Here is a 19942-nt window from a genome sequence, read left to right as displayed (position 1 = left end):
ACTGCAAGAACAGCTGAACCAACAGTTCAAGGACGCTAAATCCCGTGCACAATGCAGATTACGGGAGATGGAAGACAACTGGTGGTCTGGCATAGCTGCAGAAATGCAAGCAGCAGCAGATAGTGGTAATAGCAAGGAGTTGTATAATCTGATGAAGAAAGCCTTTGGCCCTAAAATAGCAACAGTAACACCACTGAGATAAAAAAAACAGCAATGACCTTCTCACTAGCATGGCTGAAATCTTGAAATGTTGGAAACAATACTTCTCAGACTTGCTGAATAGGGATAGCCAAGTAGATCCAACTGCCCTTGACAACCTAGAGTAACGGTCTGTTGTAGAGGCAATGAATGACTCCCCTACTTTAGAGGAAGTCAAAACAGCCATCAGTAAGCTGAACATGGGAAAGGCAGCAGGAAAAGATGGCATTTTTGCAGAAATCTTCCGTTATGGTGGAGACCACATGTCCGAAGTTATGCATTCAATCATAGGGAACATCTGGAATAAAGGTAATGTCCCTAAGGACTGGAAAGATGGTATCCTCATACCTCTGTATAAGGGGAAAGGGACAAAGGAGCTATGCGGGCATTATCGTGGTATAACTTTGCTGTCCTCTACAGGAAAGATCCTGGTAGGAATTATATTGTCACAACTCAATACTCACATTGTGGAAACCATTTTACCAGAGTCTCAATGTGGCTTTCATCCTAACAAAGGGACTATGGACATGATAGTCACAGCATGTCAGATGCAAGAGAAGTCATACGAGCAGCAGCAGGGACTTTTCCAGGTCTTTGTAGATCTGATGAAGGCTTTCAATACGGTCAACAGAGACTTGATGTGGGAAATTATAAAGCGACTTGGATGTCCTAACCATTTTGTTGACATACTTTAGGTGGGGTTTACATTAGACCGTATCAGTGGATCATCAGATTAACGTTTTTAAAAACGATTAGCGTGCACACAGCAACGCCAATACACGATTCGCGTGCACACTGCAAAGCCAATACACGGATACGCTAATCACATGACTAATTCGGCACGTAAGTTGAGAAATGTGTCAGTGCGGCTCATCGCTTCCTCCTCAGCGGCTGCGCTCCAAATCACTCCGCCCTGAACAGTGAGTGCCCTCTGGAGGGTGCGCACTCCGGCCCTGCGCAGCCCACAGAGTGCGCGAGCGAAGTGCACGAGCAGTGATTCGGGACTGAGCCACTGTGTGCAAGTCACTTACCACTTGCAAGTGGAAGGATGGCAAGCCTAAAGACAATCATAACTACACAATGGGCAGCATTTGCATCAGTATTTGCAGTATTTTCATACTTTTATACTCTTTAATGAAAGGTGATACAAGGCGGAAGTCTGCGCCGTTTTTCAGCAGTCGCGTCACATGACCAACGCCAGCGAATCAGGAAGGTGGATGTCACAGTGACGTTGTCCAATGACGATGCCAGCTAGAGCTCAGCACAGTGTATCCACGTATTCTCAATGTTTACACAGCACCGGACCAGACACGATCTGGATTGAATACGTGGACCCTGGCGGATTCCCGTTTCCCGGCGTTTCCAGGCGTTTTAATGTAAACGGACAGTGCATCCGTGAAGAAAACGAGACAGATACGGTCTAATGTAAACTTGGCCTTAGTCCTTCCATGATGATATGGAAGTGTTCGTCAATGGTTTACTTTCTGAACCATTTAAGGTTAGAGCTGGTGTGAAGTAAGGCGACCTAGTAGCCCCTACCTTGTTCTCCATCTTTTTCTCTGTTGTAATTCTCCACGCGTTTGAGGACTGTCCACATGGCATCCACATCTGGTACCATACGTCTGGCAGACTGTTTAATATTCGCCGTTTTGCTGCCAGAACAAAACCCTTTCAAACTATGGTTCATGATCTTCTTTACACTGATGACTGTGACCTGGTCTCTCATAGCAAGCAGGGAATGCAGATTCTCATGGATAGGTTGTTGCAGTCCTGCCAGGCTTTTGGCCTGATAAGACAGTAGTCATGTTTCAACCAGCTCCAGGCCAACCCGATATTGAACCTTCAATTTAGGTTGATGGGCACAGACTGCAGGTGGTTGATAAGTTCACGTATCTTGGCAGCACTATCAACCGCCACTGTACGCTTAATGACAAAATATCAAGTCGTGTGAAGAAAGCAATTGAGGCTTTTGCTGCTCTTAAGGCCCAGGTATGGAATCAGCAGGGGTTGAGAAAGGTCACTAAGATATCTGTCTATAACGCATGTGTTCTAACTTGCCTGTTGTACTCTTGCAAAACCTGGGTCATGTACCAAAGACACTTTGATGTTCTTGAACGATTTCACCAATGCTGCCTAAGGTCAATTCTTGGAATTCACTGATCGTCATATACACCTGACACAGTTGTGCTTGAAAGTGCTAACTCTGTTAGCATCGAAGCACTGATTCATCATCACAAACTTTGCTAGACAGACCATGTGATACGCCTAGAGGATAATAGAATCCCAAAGCAGATGCTCTATGGTGAATTGCTGCAGGGCACTCAGCCGCAGCACAAGCCCAGAAAGCAATTCAAAGACTGTGTTAAAGAATCTCTAGTAGGGTGCAAAATTGACAACAATGACTGGGAAACTACGGCCTGCGATCGGGAAATGTGGAGACAGACAATTTACAATGGGTGTAAAACATTCCATGAGAATGCAGTCAGGTGGGCACAAGTCAAACAAGCAGCAAGGAAAGGTGATATCATTGATCCTGCAATCGCTCAGGCCCCCATCACACTTATTTGGAATTAGCAGGAATCAAGCAGAACCAGCTGGAATGAAAAATTTTTCAAAATTTGTGCCACATTCGGGCGGGAATTTCAAACTGACCAACATTCTTACAGCTTTGTAAGAATGTTGTTCAAATACTTAGAATGCGCTTCGAACCCGCCTCGAATTATTCTTGCACATTTTGGGTATATTAGCTTTCGAATGCTGTTCAAATGTAGTTGGAACACAGTAGGAATACCTAGAATGCTGTTAGAATGCAGTAAGAATATTAAGAATGCACTTCGAATGCCGTACGAGTGCGGTTCGATTGCTGCCCGAATACCCCCCAAAGTCTGGTCACAAGGTGCCTTGAATGCTGTAAGAATTCACCTCAAATGCAGTCAGAATCCTCACTGAATAGTCGCCGAATATGTTTTGAACGTCTAAGAATTCAAAGAGAATGCAGCTCGAATACTTAGAATGTACTTCGAATATCCCGAAATATACAAAGAATTTTCATTCCGATGGCATTCCGGCTCATTCGAGGCACATTCGGGACATTCTGGCAGGATCTGAAGTGGCTTGCCATTTCGATTTTTCCCTCAAATGCGATCAGAATGTTTCAAATACTGTTGGAATGCCGTAAGAATATTTAAAATGCAGTCAGAATGCAGTTAGAATACACTTCGAATGCCGTTCGATATTTCTCCTCTTCGAATGCACCTCGAATGTATTGAGCATGAGCAAAACATTCGGGCTGGCCATAAGAATGGGCCCGAATGTTTGGAATGCACTCAGAATTTTTAGAATGCACTTCGAATATCCCGGAATATACGAAGAATTTTCATTCCGACGGCATTCCGGCTCATTCATGAATCTCAACAATGTAGCAGAACCTGTCTCTCTAGGGCTGGGCTACTGAGCCACCAAAGAAGCCATGCTGACAGAGTTCCACTCAACTATGATGAATATACTCAACACTATGATCTGACTTGCCAAATTTGTCTAAAGGTGTGTAGAAGCTGTTCCAGATTAACACAACATATGACAGTGCACAAACAACAAGAACAACAGGCTCCACCTGATGCAAGGCCAGTGCATAATGACTACGTTTGTCGTCTATGCAACAAGCATTGCAAATCGCTTGCTGGCTTCAAAAGCCATTGTCGCTCACATAACTACTAAAAAGGTTATTACAGTCAGCGATGGTCATACTTGTCTAACGAGTCGACAGCCATCTCATATATATATATATATATATATATATATATATATATCAGAGGCTCCAACTTGGGAAGTTGCAAAGAGGGAGATTCTTCCTCTCTGTGAGTAGCTCGGAGGGAGACAAGTTTGAGCGCCATAGGCGTGAAGGCGAGTATGTGTGTGTGTGTGTATATATATATGAATGATTCGCCACATTTCGTGTCAATTTCGTGTCAATTAAATCTTATTAATAGTAACAGATGTAGATAAATCCAGTGACTATAGACCAAACTTTAATATGCCTAAAGTCAATGTTAATGTCAATAATGACTATTATAAATTGCCAATGGTAGACCCTCTGATGATAATGTTCTAATAATATTCTATTTCTAAGTCTAAGATAGTAAAAGTCAGACAAAAAAAAGTCAGACAAGTTCGTTAGAATCTAACGTCTGGTCTGGTGATCTAACCTTGTCAGATATAGGGTCGTCTTGTTGCTGTCCAAAATAGTCCGCCATTCGTCCCTGGCGACCATCACAACAGGCGATCCCAACTTTATCTTGGTGATTTTCTGATATTTTTTCTTCATAGTTTGGCTTTCGTCATTTCCACCAACGGAACTTCATTTCATTATCTCATTCAAGAGAACATAAAGTTAAAGACGAGCAGGCGATAAATGCAGACAAAATGCAGACGCAAAAAAACAAACAAAATGTTTGAGTGTCGCGGGTTTTCTCATTCTCTCGCGCGTATCATTAATAGCTCCATCTGTATGCTTTATCAGTAACTGCTAAGACATTGGGTGGCTCAAGTGTGTACCCCGCGGCATACCGAATTCCACTTTATTCATATGCACGCTTGATCTGCGCACACATGCCTCTGGCATTCACTCCAATCCCCCCGCTACGCCGATCGGTGTACTGACCGGGGAATCGGCATATACCGTGGGCTACACACTTGAGTCCACCCATACAATGTCAGACACACAAAAAGCGGAAAGTCAATTATTAATTTTCATCAACATAAACGTATCAAGTTATATATATTTTTAACTAATCATGTGTAGTAAGTAAGTAAGGGCGGGAGATTTTTATGTTGTCAGTGGGAGGTCGGGAGGATTTTCTAAATGTTCCCTAAAGCGGGAGATCTCCCGCCCATGGCGGGAGAGTTGGAGCCTCTGATATATATAAGACTGGTTGATCATAGATCATGCCTTAAATTATTAAAATAATGAATTTGTACCATTACCACGACGAGACTGCTATCTGATTGCAGTTGAGTAATTAACATTGCTTACTAATGTAGCTCGCATTATTTGTGGCTTGGACTGGATCTGAGTGGCAGTAGAGCTGTCTCTGTTTTTCTTAATATAACTCTAGGCAGAGTCACAGTTGTTCCATAATTTTTTTCCATTTCTTTTTCAAAAATGGATTTACTTCACAAAATGTACAAATTGTAGGATATTTTGTTAATAACCAAATCCTGATTGAAACTTTCTCATGATATTGTTTAGATAGCTCCTTGTTTAGGTATGGTCTCTAACAAATTCTGAGGCATTTTAGGAAAAGGTGTATTTATACTGAAATAATGTGATACTTTAATTACACAGTTAGTTCGAATCCATTCAACCAATTATGTGACTGATGTCAACTAGGTTTAAAAGTTTAGGGTTTCACAACAATAGGAATGAATACTTATGCAAGAACAACTTTTTCATATATTATTTGTTAGTATTTTTGCAAACTATACTGATTTATTAATATACAGTACCTTGTGGGGCTGAAGGGGGCTTCCACAGATCCATTTAACATTACAGACACATTCCCACAAGCAGTGGCGGCAAACTGTAAAAGAACATATAGGAATTACTCAGGGTACCTTCATGTGACTAAAATACTTGATGTAATGTGAATAAGATCATTTGTAAAATGTGTCTTTTATGTAGCTGGAATATCTCCACTGATACTCCCGTCATTCCTGAACCACCCCCAAAGTGGGCAGGTATGAAGAATTTGCTATAAATGAATCAACAATAATTGACATTGTTGCTTGTATCTGAAGGGTACCAGTACTAACCTGATTGAATTAGAGTCATTGGTTAACTATTGCATCAATACTTTCTGACTCTAAGGAAAATGCTGAATTTCCTACCAGGAATCCTCAAGTATAACCTCAGTTGTCTGAAATTCAACTGAAAATTCAAAACTGTATTCTTTGCTATGAATCATTCATATATGACTACTTCCAATTCTATAAAATGTATGTGTTGCTAAAGGTTAACATTACAAATATGTGCTCTAGATCATGTGATCACAAACACGTGATCAGCTAGAACAAAGCCACTGTTGCATATTTTAACACAAGTGTGGTGTGGGTAAAGCATTTGCAAAGACAATGCTCCATTGACCAGTGGCGCAAAGAAACAGTTGTTACTCTGACCAAACTAATCAATACTCAACTGTGCTATCTGTCATTTCAATGTGGATTGTTGTTTGAATGCGAGCGTCTGCATCTGTATGTGTGCAAAGTGTGACTATAAAAATCTACACACTGCCAAAAGGCTCATTCTTCCCCTTTTGCAAAACAAGAAAGACTAAAATTATTAATAAGCTGTTTATATATATGTGCAGCATCATAAGATGTGAGAAGTGAGATAAACATGCTCACATTAGTAGAAGCCTGAATCCAGAAAGATCGTACTGGGTTGTTTTGGCAATCTGACCAACCAGGACAATCTGTAGTAAAGGTTTCTGTTGATGAAGCATAATTAATCCTTAAAATATCTATACATTTCATGTGTTGACAAGACTCAGTAAGGAAATTGTTGAAATGTTCTCTGAGGCTAACAAATAATTAAATTTATCCAATGATGCTAACAGTGACTGGAAGCAGCAGGGCATGGATATGCAGCATCCTTTCATTCATCCATTCATTTCATTATCACTTCAATCTAATCCATATTCTTCAATCTTAAAAAATATGAGAAAGAGCTAGACCTTTGCTTTCATTTTTGCTGCACCAAGTCAGATCATCAAACAAATATCCAAGAAGTGTGTCCTCCACAGTGACCAGGCAATCTCTTTTGTCAGTAAATGCATGTGCCATGATTTTTGTTTTGCTCCAGAACAGCATCTGCACAGAAACCAACAGATATAAAGATATTGATTGTTGTAAAATATGGTTCTGTAGAATATCCAAGAAAAAAAATGCAAACAATTGTAGGACTCGATTCTGGACCTCCTTAAAAATCTAGCTTGGTCTGACTAGCTGCCAAGCTAGTCAAGATAGTAGATTTAAATAGTTAATGAATTACCACTACTAATGCATCCCTCCATCATCCTGCTTTTTACCTCTAGCTTCCTTAATCTGGAAATGCTTTCTGCATTTGTGACTCATTTTCTTTTGCTGTGGAAAATCTCACATGAACAATAATCTAAATACTGTCACCTCCCAAGAATAGTTTATGCTAAAAACTCAGCTTTTGCTTCAAAAGATAATGTCACCTGGATAATGCTTCTATCTCCTACAAACTGCTGCTGTAATCTTTTTTTTTTGTCATTTCCAGCTGAGTAAAATTAACTTTTTTGCTAATCTTATGGATGCTAACATACAGTGATCAACCATAACGTTAATACCACTGACACAAAAGTGAATTACATTGATTATGTTGTTACAATGGCACCTGTAGCACAAACTACTGAAAAAGCTAATGCTGAAACCTTTCTGTTTTAGCCAGCATTAACTTTTTCAGCAGTTTGTGCTACAGTAGGTCAGTTCTGTGGGATTGGACGATATGGGCTAGCCTTCGTGTCCCATGCGACTCAGTGAGGCTTGGCCAATCATGACCCTATTGCTGGTTCACCAGTTGTCCTTCCTTGGACACTTGGTACTAACCAGTGCATACCAGGAACAAGATGTGCCATTTTAGAGATGCTCAGACCCAGTCATCTCACCATCACAATTTGACCCTTGTCAAAGTCGCTCAGATCCTTACGCTTGCCCATTTTTCCTGCGTACAACACATCAACTTTGAGAACTGACTGTTCTCTTGCTGCCTAATATATCCCACCCCTTGCCAGGTGCCATTGTAACAACATAATCAATGTAATTCACTTTACCTGTCAGGGTTTTTAATTTTATCGCTGATTGGTGTAAATGGTTTATGTTTTGGGGTTATTTGTGTGGGCGGCACGGTGGTGTAGTGGTTAGCACTGTCGCCTCACAGCAAGAAGGTCCGGGTTCGAGCCCCGTGGCCGGCGAGGGCCTTTCTGTGCGGAGTTTGCATGTTCTCCCCATGTCTGCATGGGTTTCCTCCGGGTGCTCCGGTTTCCCCCACAGTCCAAAGACATGCAGGTTAGGTTAACTGGTGACTCTAAATTGACCGTGAGTGTGAATGGTTGTCTGTGTCTATGTGTCAGCCCTGTGATGACCTGGCGACTTGTCCAGGGTGTACCCTGCCTTTCGCCCGTAGTCAGCTGGGATAGGCTCCAGCTTGCCTGCGACCCTGTAGAACAGGATAAAGCAGCTAGAGATAATGAGATGAGATGAGATGAGGTTATTTGTGTTGTAGAGCTCTCACCTAATGATACAGTTGTTGGAGTGTTAGGGATGCTGAGGCCAAGGGTCATAGACAACGTGTCCATGGCCTCTGGCCAAAATGTGTGAATGAGTGGATAACACCAAAGCAAGTGTAGGTAGTCATCTATTGTGTTTGGGCAGTGTTTGCAATTGTTGCTGTTTTGTAGGCCCATAAGACAAAGTTTGTGTGTCTATGTATCTTGTAAAATTGAGTTTTAGTATTGCCTGGCATTTGAAATGTTGTTGCATACTGATTTCCAGTCAATAGCAGAGATCTCTGGGTTTAGTTTGGAAACCCATATTACAGTAGAGATTGGCATTATGGTGTCCTGAGATTGTAGTAAGTTATATATCTGTCATATTTTTTGTTTAATTTTTCTAAGTTGAAAGAAAAGAGGAAATATTAAACAGTAGAAATTATTTGTGTTGATTTTGCTCTTAATCACCTGTTTAAGCTGAATATATTGGTAAAATCAATATTGTGGAATGTTATATTTAGAATTTGGTCAAATGTCATAAGCAGGCAGCCTTCAAATAGATGCCCCAGGCTGGCCACTCTGCTCATTTTCCATGTCTGAAATACAAAAGGCTTTTAATTTATTAGAAACATTGGGTTATGCCACAGGAGAGTCAAAGCTGATGGTGATGGGTTATTGTGTAAAAGTGTACTGACTTTCCACCATGCTGTCACAGTAGTTCTGATGTATTCGTTTTTAAAGCTTATGAGATTTCATGGATTTATTTATGAATGGTTAATCTGACAAAAGGAGCTATTGCTTGTTCTAAGTTTGACCATGCAGTTGAATTTTTGGTTCATAGGCTTATATACTGCAAGTGATTGGCAATAAAATAGTAATTGAAATTTGGAGTATTAAGACCACTTAATGATTTTTTTAATGCCCAGAATCATGTTCTGAGCATTAAAAAAAAAGGAGTGGTGTGACGTTAAGTTTATAAAGATCTTTGGGTTGAGATATATACAGTGCCCTCCATGATTACTGGCACCCCTTGTAAATATTAGTAAAAAGAGTTGGAAAAAAAATCCACCTTTTGGTGAAGTAACTTCATCTCACACTGACAAAAATTAGAAAAATCCAAATTTGAATTGAAATACATTTATTCAGAGAAAAACAAATCCTTCCTCAAGAAATAATTATTTTCAACAAAGACACATGGGCCACTATTATTGGCACCCCTGCATTTAATACTTTGTACAACCTCCCTTTGCCTGTAAAACAGCACTGAGTCTACTCCTGTAACATTTTATAAGGTTGGAGATACAGAGCAGGGCATCTGAGACCATTCTTCTTTACAGGATCTCTCTAGTAACAACTCTGTTAACATCCCTGGCAGAACACCAGCAGATCTCCCCAATGACCTTAAATCCTTCTTCTCCAGATTTGAGATCAACAACTCCACCCAGTTAGAGGACATCAGATCCAACCTCATACCTGATGACCTTTGCATCTCTTTCCCCACCACTGACGTAGTGAGGGCCCTAAGAGGTCTAAGGTTAACAGTGCACCTGGAGCCGATAACGTCAGTGGCCGGGTCCTTAGATACTGTGCGGACCAGTTAGGGAGTGTTTTCCAGAAACTGTTTCAGACCTCCATCAACACAGTAACTGTCCCCAAATGTTGGAAACACTCAACAATTGTCCCCATTCCCAAGAGAAGCCCCCCCATGGCCCTGAACGATCTGCGCCCAGTGGCCCTCACCTCCCAGGTGATGAAGGCTATGGAGAGGCTTGTCAGGCAATACATTCTCACTCTGACCAATTCACAACTTGATCCGCTCCAATTTGCATATCAAAGCCATAAAGGTGTTGACGATGCCAAAGCCTTCATCATCGACACTATCCACAGACACCTGGAGCTTCCCAATACCGCCGCCAGACTCCTGTTTGCAGATTTCTCCTCAGCCTTTAATACCCTGCAACCGCATATTCTGGCAGAGAGACTCCACTGGAACTTCAACATGAGCAGCCAGCTCATCCTCTGGATCCTGGACTTTCTAACCAACCAAACCCAGCGTGTCCGGATTAATAATAACCTGTCTGATCTCCTCACCACCTCCACTGGCTCCCCACAAGGCTGTGTGCTTTCTCAGCTGCTCTTCATTCTGTACACTGATGAGTGCAGATCAACGTACCCCAACTGTCACCTGGTTAAGTTTGCTGATGACACAGTTCTCCTGTCCCTCCTGTCCGGCCCTTCCCTCCATCATGGACCCGCTCTTCAGCAGTTCGTAGAGTGGTGTGACTCTTCCTGCCTGGAGTTGAATGTTAGTAAAACTAAGGAGATGGTGGTGACCTTCTCCAGCAGCCAAAGGGAACTGGCAGCGGCTGTCACCACTATGGTCCACGGTTTTCCGGTCGAGACAGTTGAGGAATATAAATACCTGGGAACCATTCTGGACTGCCAACTGAGGTTCTCTTCCAACACAGAAGGGATCTTGAGGAAGTGCCACCAGAGGATGTACCTACTAAGGAAACTGAACTCTTTTTCTGTCAGTCAGAACATCTTGTTGACATTCTATTATACATTCATTGAAAGTGTTTTAGCTTTTTCTATATGCTGTTGGTATTACTCCATTACTGTACAGGATAGGAACCACCTGCATAATATTGTCAAGGTGTGTTCTAAGATTATTGGACTTCCTGCTCGCCACCTGAATACTGTGTATGAGCAGCAGGCTAGCGGCCTGGCTCATCGAATTCTTAAGGACTCGACTCATGCTTTGTTCCCGGCATTTGAGCAGCTGCCATCTGGTCGCAGGTTCCGCTGTCCGGCCTGTAAGACCCAGAGGAGGAGAGCAACCTTTGTTCCAAGTGTTATTCTCCTCCTGAACTCTAAGAAGTCTAAGACAGTTACAATAACTTAAGTCTTCTGTACAATACTCTAGTGCAATATCACATGTCCTGATGTGCAATATTACAATATCACCTTGTCACTTTAACTACAATGTCACTCTAATCATATTGTCATTTTAATTTTATCTACGCGTCATTTTATTTATTTGCCATATTTTATCTGCTGCCTTTTTTTTATATATTTATTTACTTATTTTTTTCTTTTACTTTGTTACTGGCAACAGGCCTGCCATTGTATATTGTACATAATACGCTGGGGTTGTTTTTTCTCCCCCCACCCATTTTTGTGATTTTATTCTTTTAGAGATTTTATTTTCTTGCTCTTTTAATGTACCGCTCTTTGCCCTTCTAATTGCCCTTCGGGGATAAATAAAGTTTTGTCTAAGTCTAGTTCATCCAGAGTCCTAGGCCCTCTCTTCTGCACTCACCCTACAGGTTTTCAATGGGGTTCAGGTCAGGAGACTGAAATGGCCATGGCAGAAGCTTGATTCTGTGGTCAGTTAACCATTTTTGTGTTGATTTAGACTAGGGGTTCTCAAACATTTGTGATCTGGGCTCCTCCTGACTGTAGCAAGTGTATTTTGAGGGCCCCCCCGAAAAAAGATAGATAAGCTATTATTATGATTATTATTATTATTGGGGGCGGCACAGTGGTGTAGTGGTTAGCGTTGTTGCCTCACAGCAAGAAGGTCCGGGTTCAAGCCCAGTGGCCGGCGAGGGCCTTTCTGTGCGGAGTTTGCATGTTCTCCCCATGTCCGCGTGGGTTTCCTCTGGGTGCTCCGGTTTCCCCCACAGTCCAAAGACATGCAGGTTAGGTTAACTGGTGACTCTAAATTGACCGTAGGTGTGAATGTGAGTGTGAATGGTTGTCTGTGTCTATGTGTCAACCCTGTGATGACCTGGCGACTTGTCCAGGGTGTACCCCGCCTTTCGCCCGTAGTCAGCTGGGATAGGCTCCAGCTTGCCTGCGACCCTGTAGAACAGGATAAAGCGGCTAGAGATAATGAGATGAGATTATTATTGGGCTGTTTTTTATTGTTGTGTATTATTGCATTATTACAATGTTAGACAACACAGTCCGAGAGTGAAAATGTTCAATTTTGCCCTATATCCTTTTAAAAATTTCTGGATCCAGACGCGGTTCCGGATCACCTCCAAAATGTAAGTTCTTCATTGGGCCAAGACACATATCTAGTAAAAGTTTCATGAAAATCCATCTGTACATTTTTTTTTGCAAAGTTGCTAACAAACAAACACATGAATGAACAAACAAACTCTACTGGAGTACTGGAGGTACTGTTAACGAATGTTGTATCTGTTTAATTCCAGATGTTGTATCTGTTTAATTCCATTGCTACCAAAGCAGTTTGCCATTCTGATCTATCTGAGCCATCATGGTCTAAAAGTGTTCTGACATTCCATGCTGCTAGGTTCAGATGTCTTCGGCTTCCTAACAAATTTTTCACTGGCCTCTGAAGCGAGAGGTGACTAGCACGATCCTTGTTTACCCGGGCGACAATTGAGCCGGTATGGTTCTTTATCATCTTCTTTACCATTTCCTGAAACTGCTTGCAAATGGATTAAAATACTATTGATTTTGCATTACTAGAAGCACTCTCTCGGTAAAACAATAGTGTGGTCCAGTGGGCAAGGAACTGGAACTACTGTTACTGTAGCGGCTGGCCAGTATATAGGTCTGTTAATGTCCACCTTTTAAGGTGATGCCACAGAGCAACTGGTACTGGATTGGTCAATAGACTTTTGACAGATTTTGTTCTTCATTCTGCTGGGTATCCAGTGTCACCCTCCACTGGGTTGCCAGTTTAGTCACCGATGACCCAACCATACACAGGTTGTACTGGTTTACAAGTTTACCAGTAGCAGTATCAGGTATGAACTGACCTATATATATATATATATATATATATATATATATATATATATATATATATATATACACAGTTGTGGTCAGAAGTTTACATACAGTGACATGAATGTCATCTTGGATATGAATGTCATGGCAATATTTGGGCTTTCAGTAATTTCTTTGAACTGTTCTTTTTCTGTGGCAGAATGATTGTACAGCATACATCTTTAATTAGAAAAACACTAGAATTTGATGCACAAGTTTTAATTTTCTTTGGATTTTCTGAAATCAACACAGGGTCAAAATTATACATACAGGGTCAAAAATATAGATACAGCACACCTAATATTTGGGTAAAATGTCTCTTCACAAGATTTACCTTGACCAAACATTTTTGTTTACCATGAACAAGCTTCTGGCAGAATTCTGGTTGGATATTTCACGACTCTTCATGGTAGAACTGGTAGAGTTCAATAATTTTTTTTTTCTTGGCATGGACTCGACTTATAAGCACGGTCCATATATTTTCAATAGGGTTTAAGTCAAGACTGGTTTTAAGCTTAATGGTAGCCTGCCTTATCCTCCACAACCAGCTCTGATGTGTGTTTGGGTTCATTGTCCTGTTGTAACTCCCAAGTCCCAAGTCATGTTCAAGTTTCTGGTGGTTTATGCTGAAGAATTCTGAAGTAGTCCTCCTTCTTCATTGTTCCATCCACTTTGTGCAATGAACCAGTTCCACTGGCAGCAAAACAGCCCCATAGCATGATGATCCTACCACTACCACCAGCTGGTACAGTGTCTCTCTGTCCATGGTGGTCATTGTGGCCAAACAACTCAATGTTTGTCTCATCTGACCATACAGCTATCCTCCAGAAGGCCTTTTCTTTGTCTGTGTGGTCAGCTTCAAACTTTAGTTAAGCTTGAAGGTGTCAATTTTGGAGCAGGGGGTTATTTCTTGGATAGCAGCCTCTTAGTCCATGGTGACCTGAACTGTAGAAGGTGATCCATCAGCTTCCAGTTCATGGCAGGGCTGTGCCATAGTGGTTCCCAGGTTGTTCCTGACCATCCAAACTAATTTCCTTTCAGCTGAGGGTGACAGTTTGGATTTTCTTGAAGCAAAGTGGCTTGGCAAAGTGACTACACCTCACAAAAACTTGGATACAATTGTTTGAACTGATCTTGGAATTTGCAGTTGTTTAGAAATGGATCCAAAAGACATTCCAGAGTTGTGTACATGTGCGATCCTCTTTCTCAGATCTGCACTGAGCTCCTTGGACTTTCCATTTTACTGTGTGTTGGTCAATCCAACGAGTGCTGTAAACAAACCCTTTTTATGAAGGCACTAAAAAAGCTACCAGCTGTAGTCAATTATGATCACTAACAGGAAATTAAGAGACCTCAGCCTTGGCAAGATAAGAGACATTTTAGAAGTTTCAGCACCTCTGAATTAATAATCTAAGTGAGTGTATGTAAATTTTTGACCCTGTATGTATAATTTTGATCCTGTGCTGATTTCAGAAAAAAAAAAAAAATTAAAACTTGTGCACCAAATTCTAGTGGGTTTTTTTAATTAAAGATGTATGCTGTACAATCATTCTGCCACAGAAAAAGAACAGTTCAAAGAAATTACTGAAAGCCAAAATATTGCCATGACATTCATGTCCAAAATGACATTCATGTCACTGTATGTAAACTTCTGACCACAACTATATATATATATATATATATATATATATATATATATATATATATAAGTGCATCTCAAAAAATAGAATATTGTGAAAAAATGCATTTTTTTGGAATTTAATTCTAAAAGGTAAACTTTCATATATTCTATATTCATTACATGTAAAGTGAAATACATGGTTGAGTGTACACTGTCCACGTTTGGCTGCTGCTACTCTCTGGTGTTTTTCTTCTTTTTTCTTTTGCTGTTTACTTGCCTTTTTTTTTGCTGGATTACTGCTATCACTCGTCATGGCCGGACTTTTATCTGCTTTTGTTTTTTACCTGTTTCAGCAGAATAAATCCTCATGCTGTTCATAGCATACCTGATTCTAACCTGCATGAGCCCTCTTTCACCTCTCCTGCACTGTGACTGCGTCTGTGGTAAGTGTGTGTCTTCATCCCCTCGCTCTGTTGTTGTCACCAGTCTGTTCTGTGGTAGCGTGGCTCTCCTGTCTGCATTTCTCAAGGTTCTAGCTGGGTTGTGTAGTGAGCACAGGTTGGCGAACGTTGTGTGGTTTTAGCATGGTGTTGTTGTGGGACAGCTTTTTGTTAACTGGCAATTTAACTTTCATACTCCTGGTCAGAACTTAAATGCTTCTTTTCTTGCACTCATTTGGATCTTACAACATATAATCTGTGCTGGACTCTTGGAATTGCCTGATGCCCACATTATATCCACTGCTCAATTAGAGGCCTGTCGCTTATCTATGGCTCTAATTTAGGGCAGTGGGCATGTGTAGTCCTTGACCGCCATGCAATGGAGTAGTAAGGTGTCTCCTTCTCTCCACTAGCCTGGGATGTTGCCTTGAGCAAACATGAGCAACCCCTCGCTCCCCTCGTCAGGGTTACAAGTGAAGACTGGACTCAGCAAACTGCACAGAAGAGACCACCACCTGGTGGTTCAACAGGCAGGAAGGTGGACCCAGCAAAGCATTTGTGGAGTGCGATCAGGGTACAGTGCAACATGTAGAACACTGTTGGCCATCCACTGCATCCTGACCTAGCTTCAGCCGTCTTGATTCTGTCTTCCGACCCAGTTAGGTCGGGACAAGAGAGTGATACTGATGACTGCACAACTCTCCCTCACTCTAATCCAAGTCATGCGCAAGTCATGACTTCAAATTAAAATTAAAGTCCTGTGGCAATGGGCAAATGGCGAAGCAGCAGGTGCAGAAACACTGGAAGCTGTAGTCACGAACATGCACACAGGTGGCCCAGCGCATAGGGGCGCTCTCTGCTGGAACGAAGCAGCAGTGGAGTTCTATAGCCCCCTGGGTGTCTGAGCAGCCCTGTGTAGGATTCGTCTGCTCATCTCCATGGAGGAAGGGGCTAGAAAAAGTGCCCCAAACATAGCCTGCTTCACCTCACCCTAGCCAGCACACCACGGCTCGCAGGGATCCCACTCAGTGGTTGAAATACAACGAATAAAGAAATAAATAAGATAGTGAAGATACTCAGCTTTGGCATGTGGAGCGTGCACACTCTACTGGATGACATCAAAGCAGACAGGCCAGAGAGAAGAACTGTACTTGTCGCCAGGGAACTAGCTCGCTACAATGTGGACATAGCTGCCCTCAGTGAAACACATCTAGCAGCCAAGGAACAGCTCATGGAATGTGGTGGTGGTTATACCTTTTTCTGGAGTGGTCATAGCAGCACTGAACGGCAAGAGGCAGGCGCTGGATTTGCTGTAAAGTCCCACCTCACCCAGAAACTTACCAAACTCCCAGAGGGCATGAACAATCGCCTGATGACACTTCAACTCCCACTCGGAGGCAAGAAGAACACAACGCTGATTAGTGCTTATGTTCTCACAATGGATGAAATACATTGCCGAGGTCCAGAAGAAATGAGTTGCATGAACAGCTGCGTGGAAGGTTCAAACTATCACCAGCCCCACTATAGCACCTACCCATGCATGCCTGACATGTGGGTGTACCTTCAAAGCCCGGTTGGCCTCATCAGTCGCCTCCAGACCCACAACCACCACCTACCAAATTGAAGTTGTGGTCATCTTTGACCCCAAAGGATGAGCATCATGGCACTGATGCTCAGATTCCAACATTATGGACACACGATTGCACCTGCCTCTGTGTCGTAAAAACTACCCGAGGAATAAACCATGACCCTCTTCGTCATCTTCTAAAACTGGTGTCTCCTTCCCTTCCCGGCTGCCTCAACTTTAATATCACCCATCTGAATGCCTGGTCCATAACCAATAAAGCCTTGTATATCAACAAACTCATAACGGAGAGGAAATTTGATATCTTTTTTTTTTCTCTCTGAAATGTGGCAACAACCTGGTGGCTTGCTACATCTAAACATCAAATCAAATCAAATCAAGTTTATTTGTATAGCGCTTTTAACAATAAACATTGTCGCAAAGCAGCTTTACAGAATTTGAACGACTTAAAACATGAGCTAATTTTATCCCTAATCTATCCCCAATGAGCAAGCCTGTGGCGACGGTGGCAAGGAAAAACTCCCTCAGATGACATGAGGAAGAAACCTCGAGAGGAACCAGACTCAAAAGGGAACCCATCCTCATTTGGGCAACAACAGACAGCCTGACTATAATATTAACAGTTTTAACAGGTATAACCCTCAACTGTCCTCATGGGGCCGTCCTTCACAGGAGCGGTGCGATAAAACTCCGACCAGACACAGGGCACCAGGATGGATCAAGCAGGTCCGAGGGGCAGAAGAGGCCAGCATCTCAATCCCAGGATCAACATGTAACTCAGAGGGACAGATTGGGGGGGGGGGGAGAGAAAGAGAAAGAAAACAGAGGTTGTTAGGTATGCCCTAAAAATGACAAGTATTAAATCTGTGTGGTAGGCTCGCAGAGACGAGAGTCTTGACATCAGGCATAACACACAACAATGGCATGTTAATATGGTAAAAAATATCATGACCTGCTCTGGCTGGATGCTTGATTGGGTGATGGGAGCACACTCCTCAGCAATGATGAGATGCAGATGGGACCCTTAGGGCTGGCCAAGACAATTCAGTTACATTTCACCGGGTCTGGGACATGCGACAGAATGTCTGACGGCCGATTCCCTGCAGGCTACGATAGCCAGTCGAGGTCTTCACCCTCTCCACCAAAAGATTTCCTGTTGACTCCATGTAACTCAGAGGGACAGATTTGGGGTGGGGGGGGAGGGAAAGAAAACATGGGTTGTTAGGCATGTCCAATGTCACCTGAATAAATAGGAGCAGTATACATATTGCACCGAGTACAAGCAGGGACTCCGGCAACTAACTATGACAGCATAACTAAAAGGAGAGAGCCAGAAGGTAACACAGGCATGAGGGAGCCCCGGGACATAAAGCAGCCAGCCACTACACCATCAACAAACTCGAGTGAGCAAGCGAGTGGGGACTGACAGCATCCATACATCCCAGTTTACCAAAACACTCTATGTCTGAGGACCCTCCAGATCTACTCCTTTACCTCATAAACACCATTAACAAAAGGCTTGACTAAACAGATATGTTTTCAGCCTAGATTTAAATGCTGAGACTGTGTCTGATTCCCGAACATTACTTGGAAGGCTGTTCCATAACTGTGGGGCTTTGTAAGAAAAGGCTCTGCCCCCTGATGTAGCCTTCACTATACGAGGTACCAGCAGATAGCCTGCACCTTTTGATCTAAGTAGGCGTGGTGGGTCATAGAGGAGCAGAAGTTCACTCAGGTACTGTGGTGCGAGACCATTTAGTGCTTTAAAGGTCAATAGTAGTATTTTATAATCAATACGAAATTTGACTGGGAGCCAATGCAGTGTGGATAAGACAGGCATGATGTGGTCATATTTTCTAGTTCTAGTAAGGACTCTTGCTGCTGCATTTTGAACTAACTGGAGCTTGTTTATGCACTTATTGGAACATCCAGACAGTAAGGCATTATAATAATCCAACCTGGAGGTAACGAAAGCATGGACTAGTTTTTCTGCATCATGCAATGACATTAAATTTCTTATCTTTGCAATATTTCTGAGATGAAAGAAAGCTATCTGGGTAATGTTATCAATATGAGTTTCGAATGAAAGACTGGGGTCAATAATCACTCCGAGGTCTTTTACTGCTGCACGTGAAGAAACAGAAAGGCCATCCAGAGTCACTGTGTAATCAGAAAACTTACTTCTAGCTGTATGTGGTCCTAGCACAAGTACTTCAGTCTTGTCAGAGTTAAGCAGAAGGAAATTAATAAGCATCCAGTGTCTAATGTCCTTAACACATTCCTCAATTCTATTAAGCTGGTGTCTCTCATCAGGTTTTGCAGAGACATACAACGGTGTGTCATCAGCATAACAGTGGAAACTAATACAATGTTTACGAATAATATCGCCCAGAGGTAACATATATAGAGAAAAAAGCAGTGGACCCAAGACAGAACCTTGTGGAACACCAAACTTTACCTTGGTACGTCTAGAAATATCACCATTTATATCAACATACTGATAACGATCAGTTAGATAAGACCTGAGCCAGGAGAGGGCCATTCCCTTAACTCCCACAACATTTTCTAGTCTATCCAGAAGAATGGAATGATCAATGGTATCAAATGCTGCACTAAGGTCAAGCAACACAAGTAGCGAGACACAGCCCTGATCAGACGCCAACAGTAGGTCGTTTACTACTTTAACCAGTGCTGTCTCTGTGCTATGATGAGGTCTAAATCCTGACTGATACATTTCATGGATGTTATTCCTATGTAAATATGAGCATAACTGCTGTGCCACAGCTTTTTCAAGGATCTTGGAGATAAAGGGGAGGTTTGATATTGGCCGATAATTGGACAGCTGACAGGGATCAAGGTCAGGTTTTTTAATCAGGGGTTTGATAACTGCTAGTTTAAAGGATTTGGGTACATAGCCAATCATAAGAGAAGAATGTATTATTTTTAGAAGCGGTTCAATTACTCCAGGCATTATCTGTTTGAATAGATGTGTCAGTAAGGG

General features: G+C 42.1%; 1 protein-coding gene across 7 annotated transcripts in view; it reads right to left on the bottom strand.

The window, feature by feature from the left end:
- LOC132875296 (ADP-ribosyl cyclase/cyclic ADP-ribose hydrolase 1) overlaps positions 1–19942 on the bottom strand; it is an 85560-nt gene that overhangs the window by 23791 nt on the left and 41827 nt on the right. For 5 of the 7 annotated variants that reach the window (XR_009651784.1, XM_060912046.1, XM_060912044.1 and 2 more), the window contains 4 exons: positions 6930–7065; positions 6601–6683; positions 5704–5777; positions 4404–4553 (listed from right to left, as the gene is read on the bottom strand). Coding sequence is in view for 6 of the 7 variants with exons in the window: in XM_060912046.1 (XP_060768029.1) it covers positions 4404–4553; positions 5704–5777; positions 6601–6683; positions 6930–7065 (443 nt within the window). In the remaining variant the exon portion in view is untranslated. The remainder of the gene's footprint in view (positions 1–4403; positions 4554–5703; positions 5778–6600; positions 6684–6929; positions 7066–19942) is intronic. The other 2 variants (XM_060912048.1, XM_060912047.1) reach the window with 1 other exon arrangement.

Source organism: Neoarius graeffei, chromosome 27 (assembly GCF_027579695.1).
Source record: "Neoarius graeffei isolate fNeoGra1 chromosome 27, fNeoGra1.pri, whole genome shotgun sequence".
Classification (NCBI taxonomy): Eukaryota; Metazoa; Chordata; class Actinopteri; order Siluriformes; family Ariidae; genus Neoarius; species Neoarius graeffei.
Note: the sequence above shows the minus strand (reverse complement) of the source record. Positions and strands in the feature narration are given on the sequence as shown.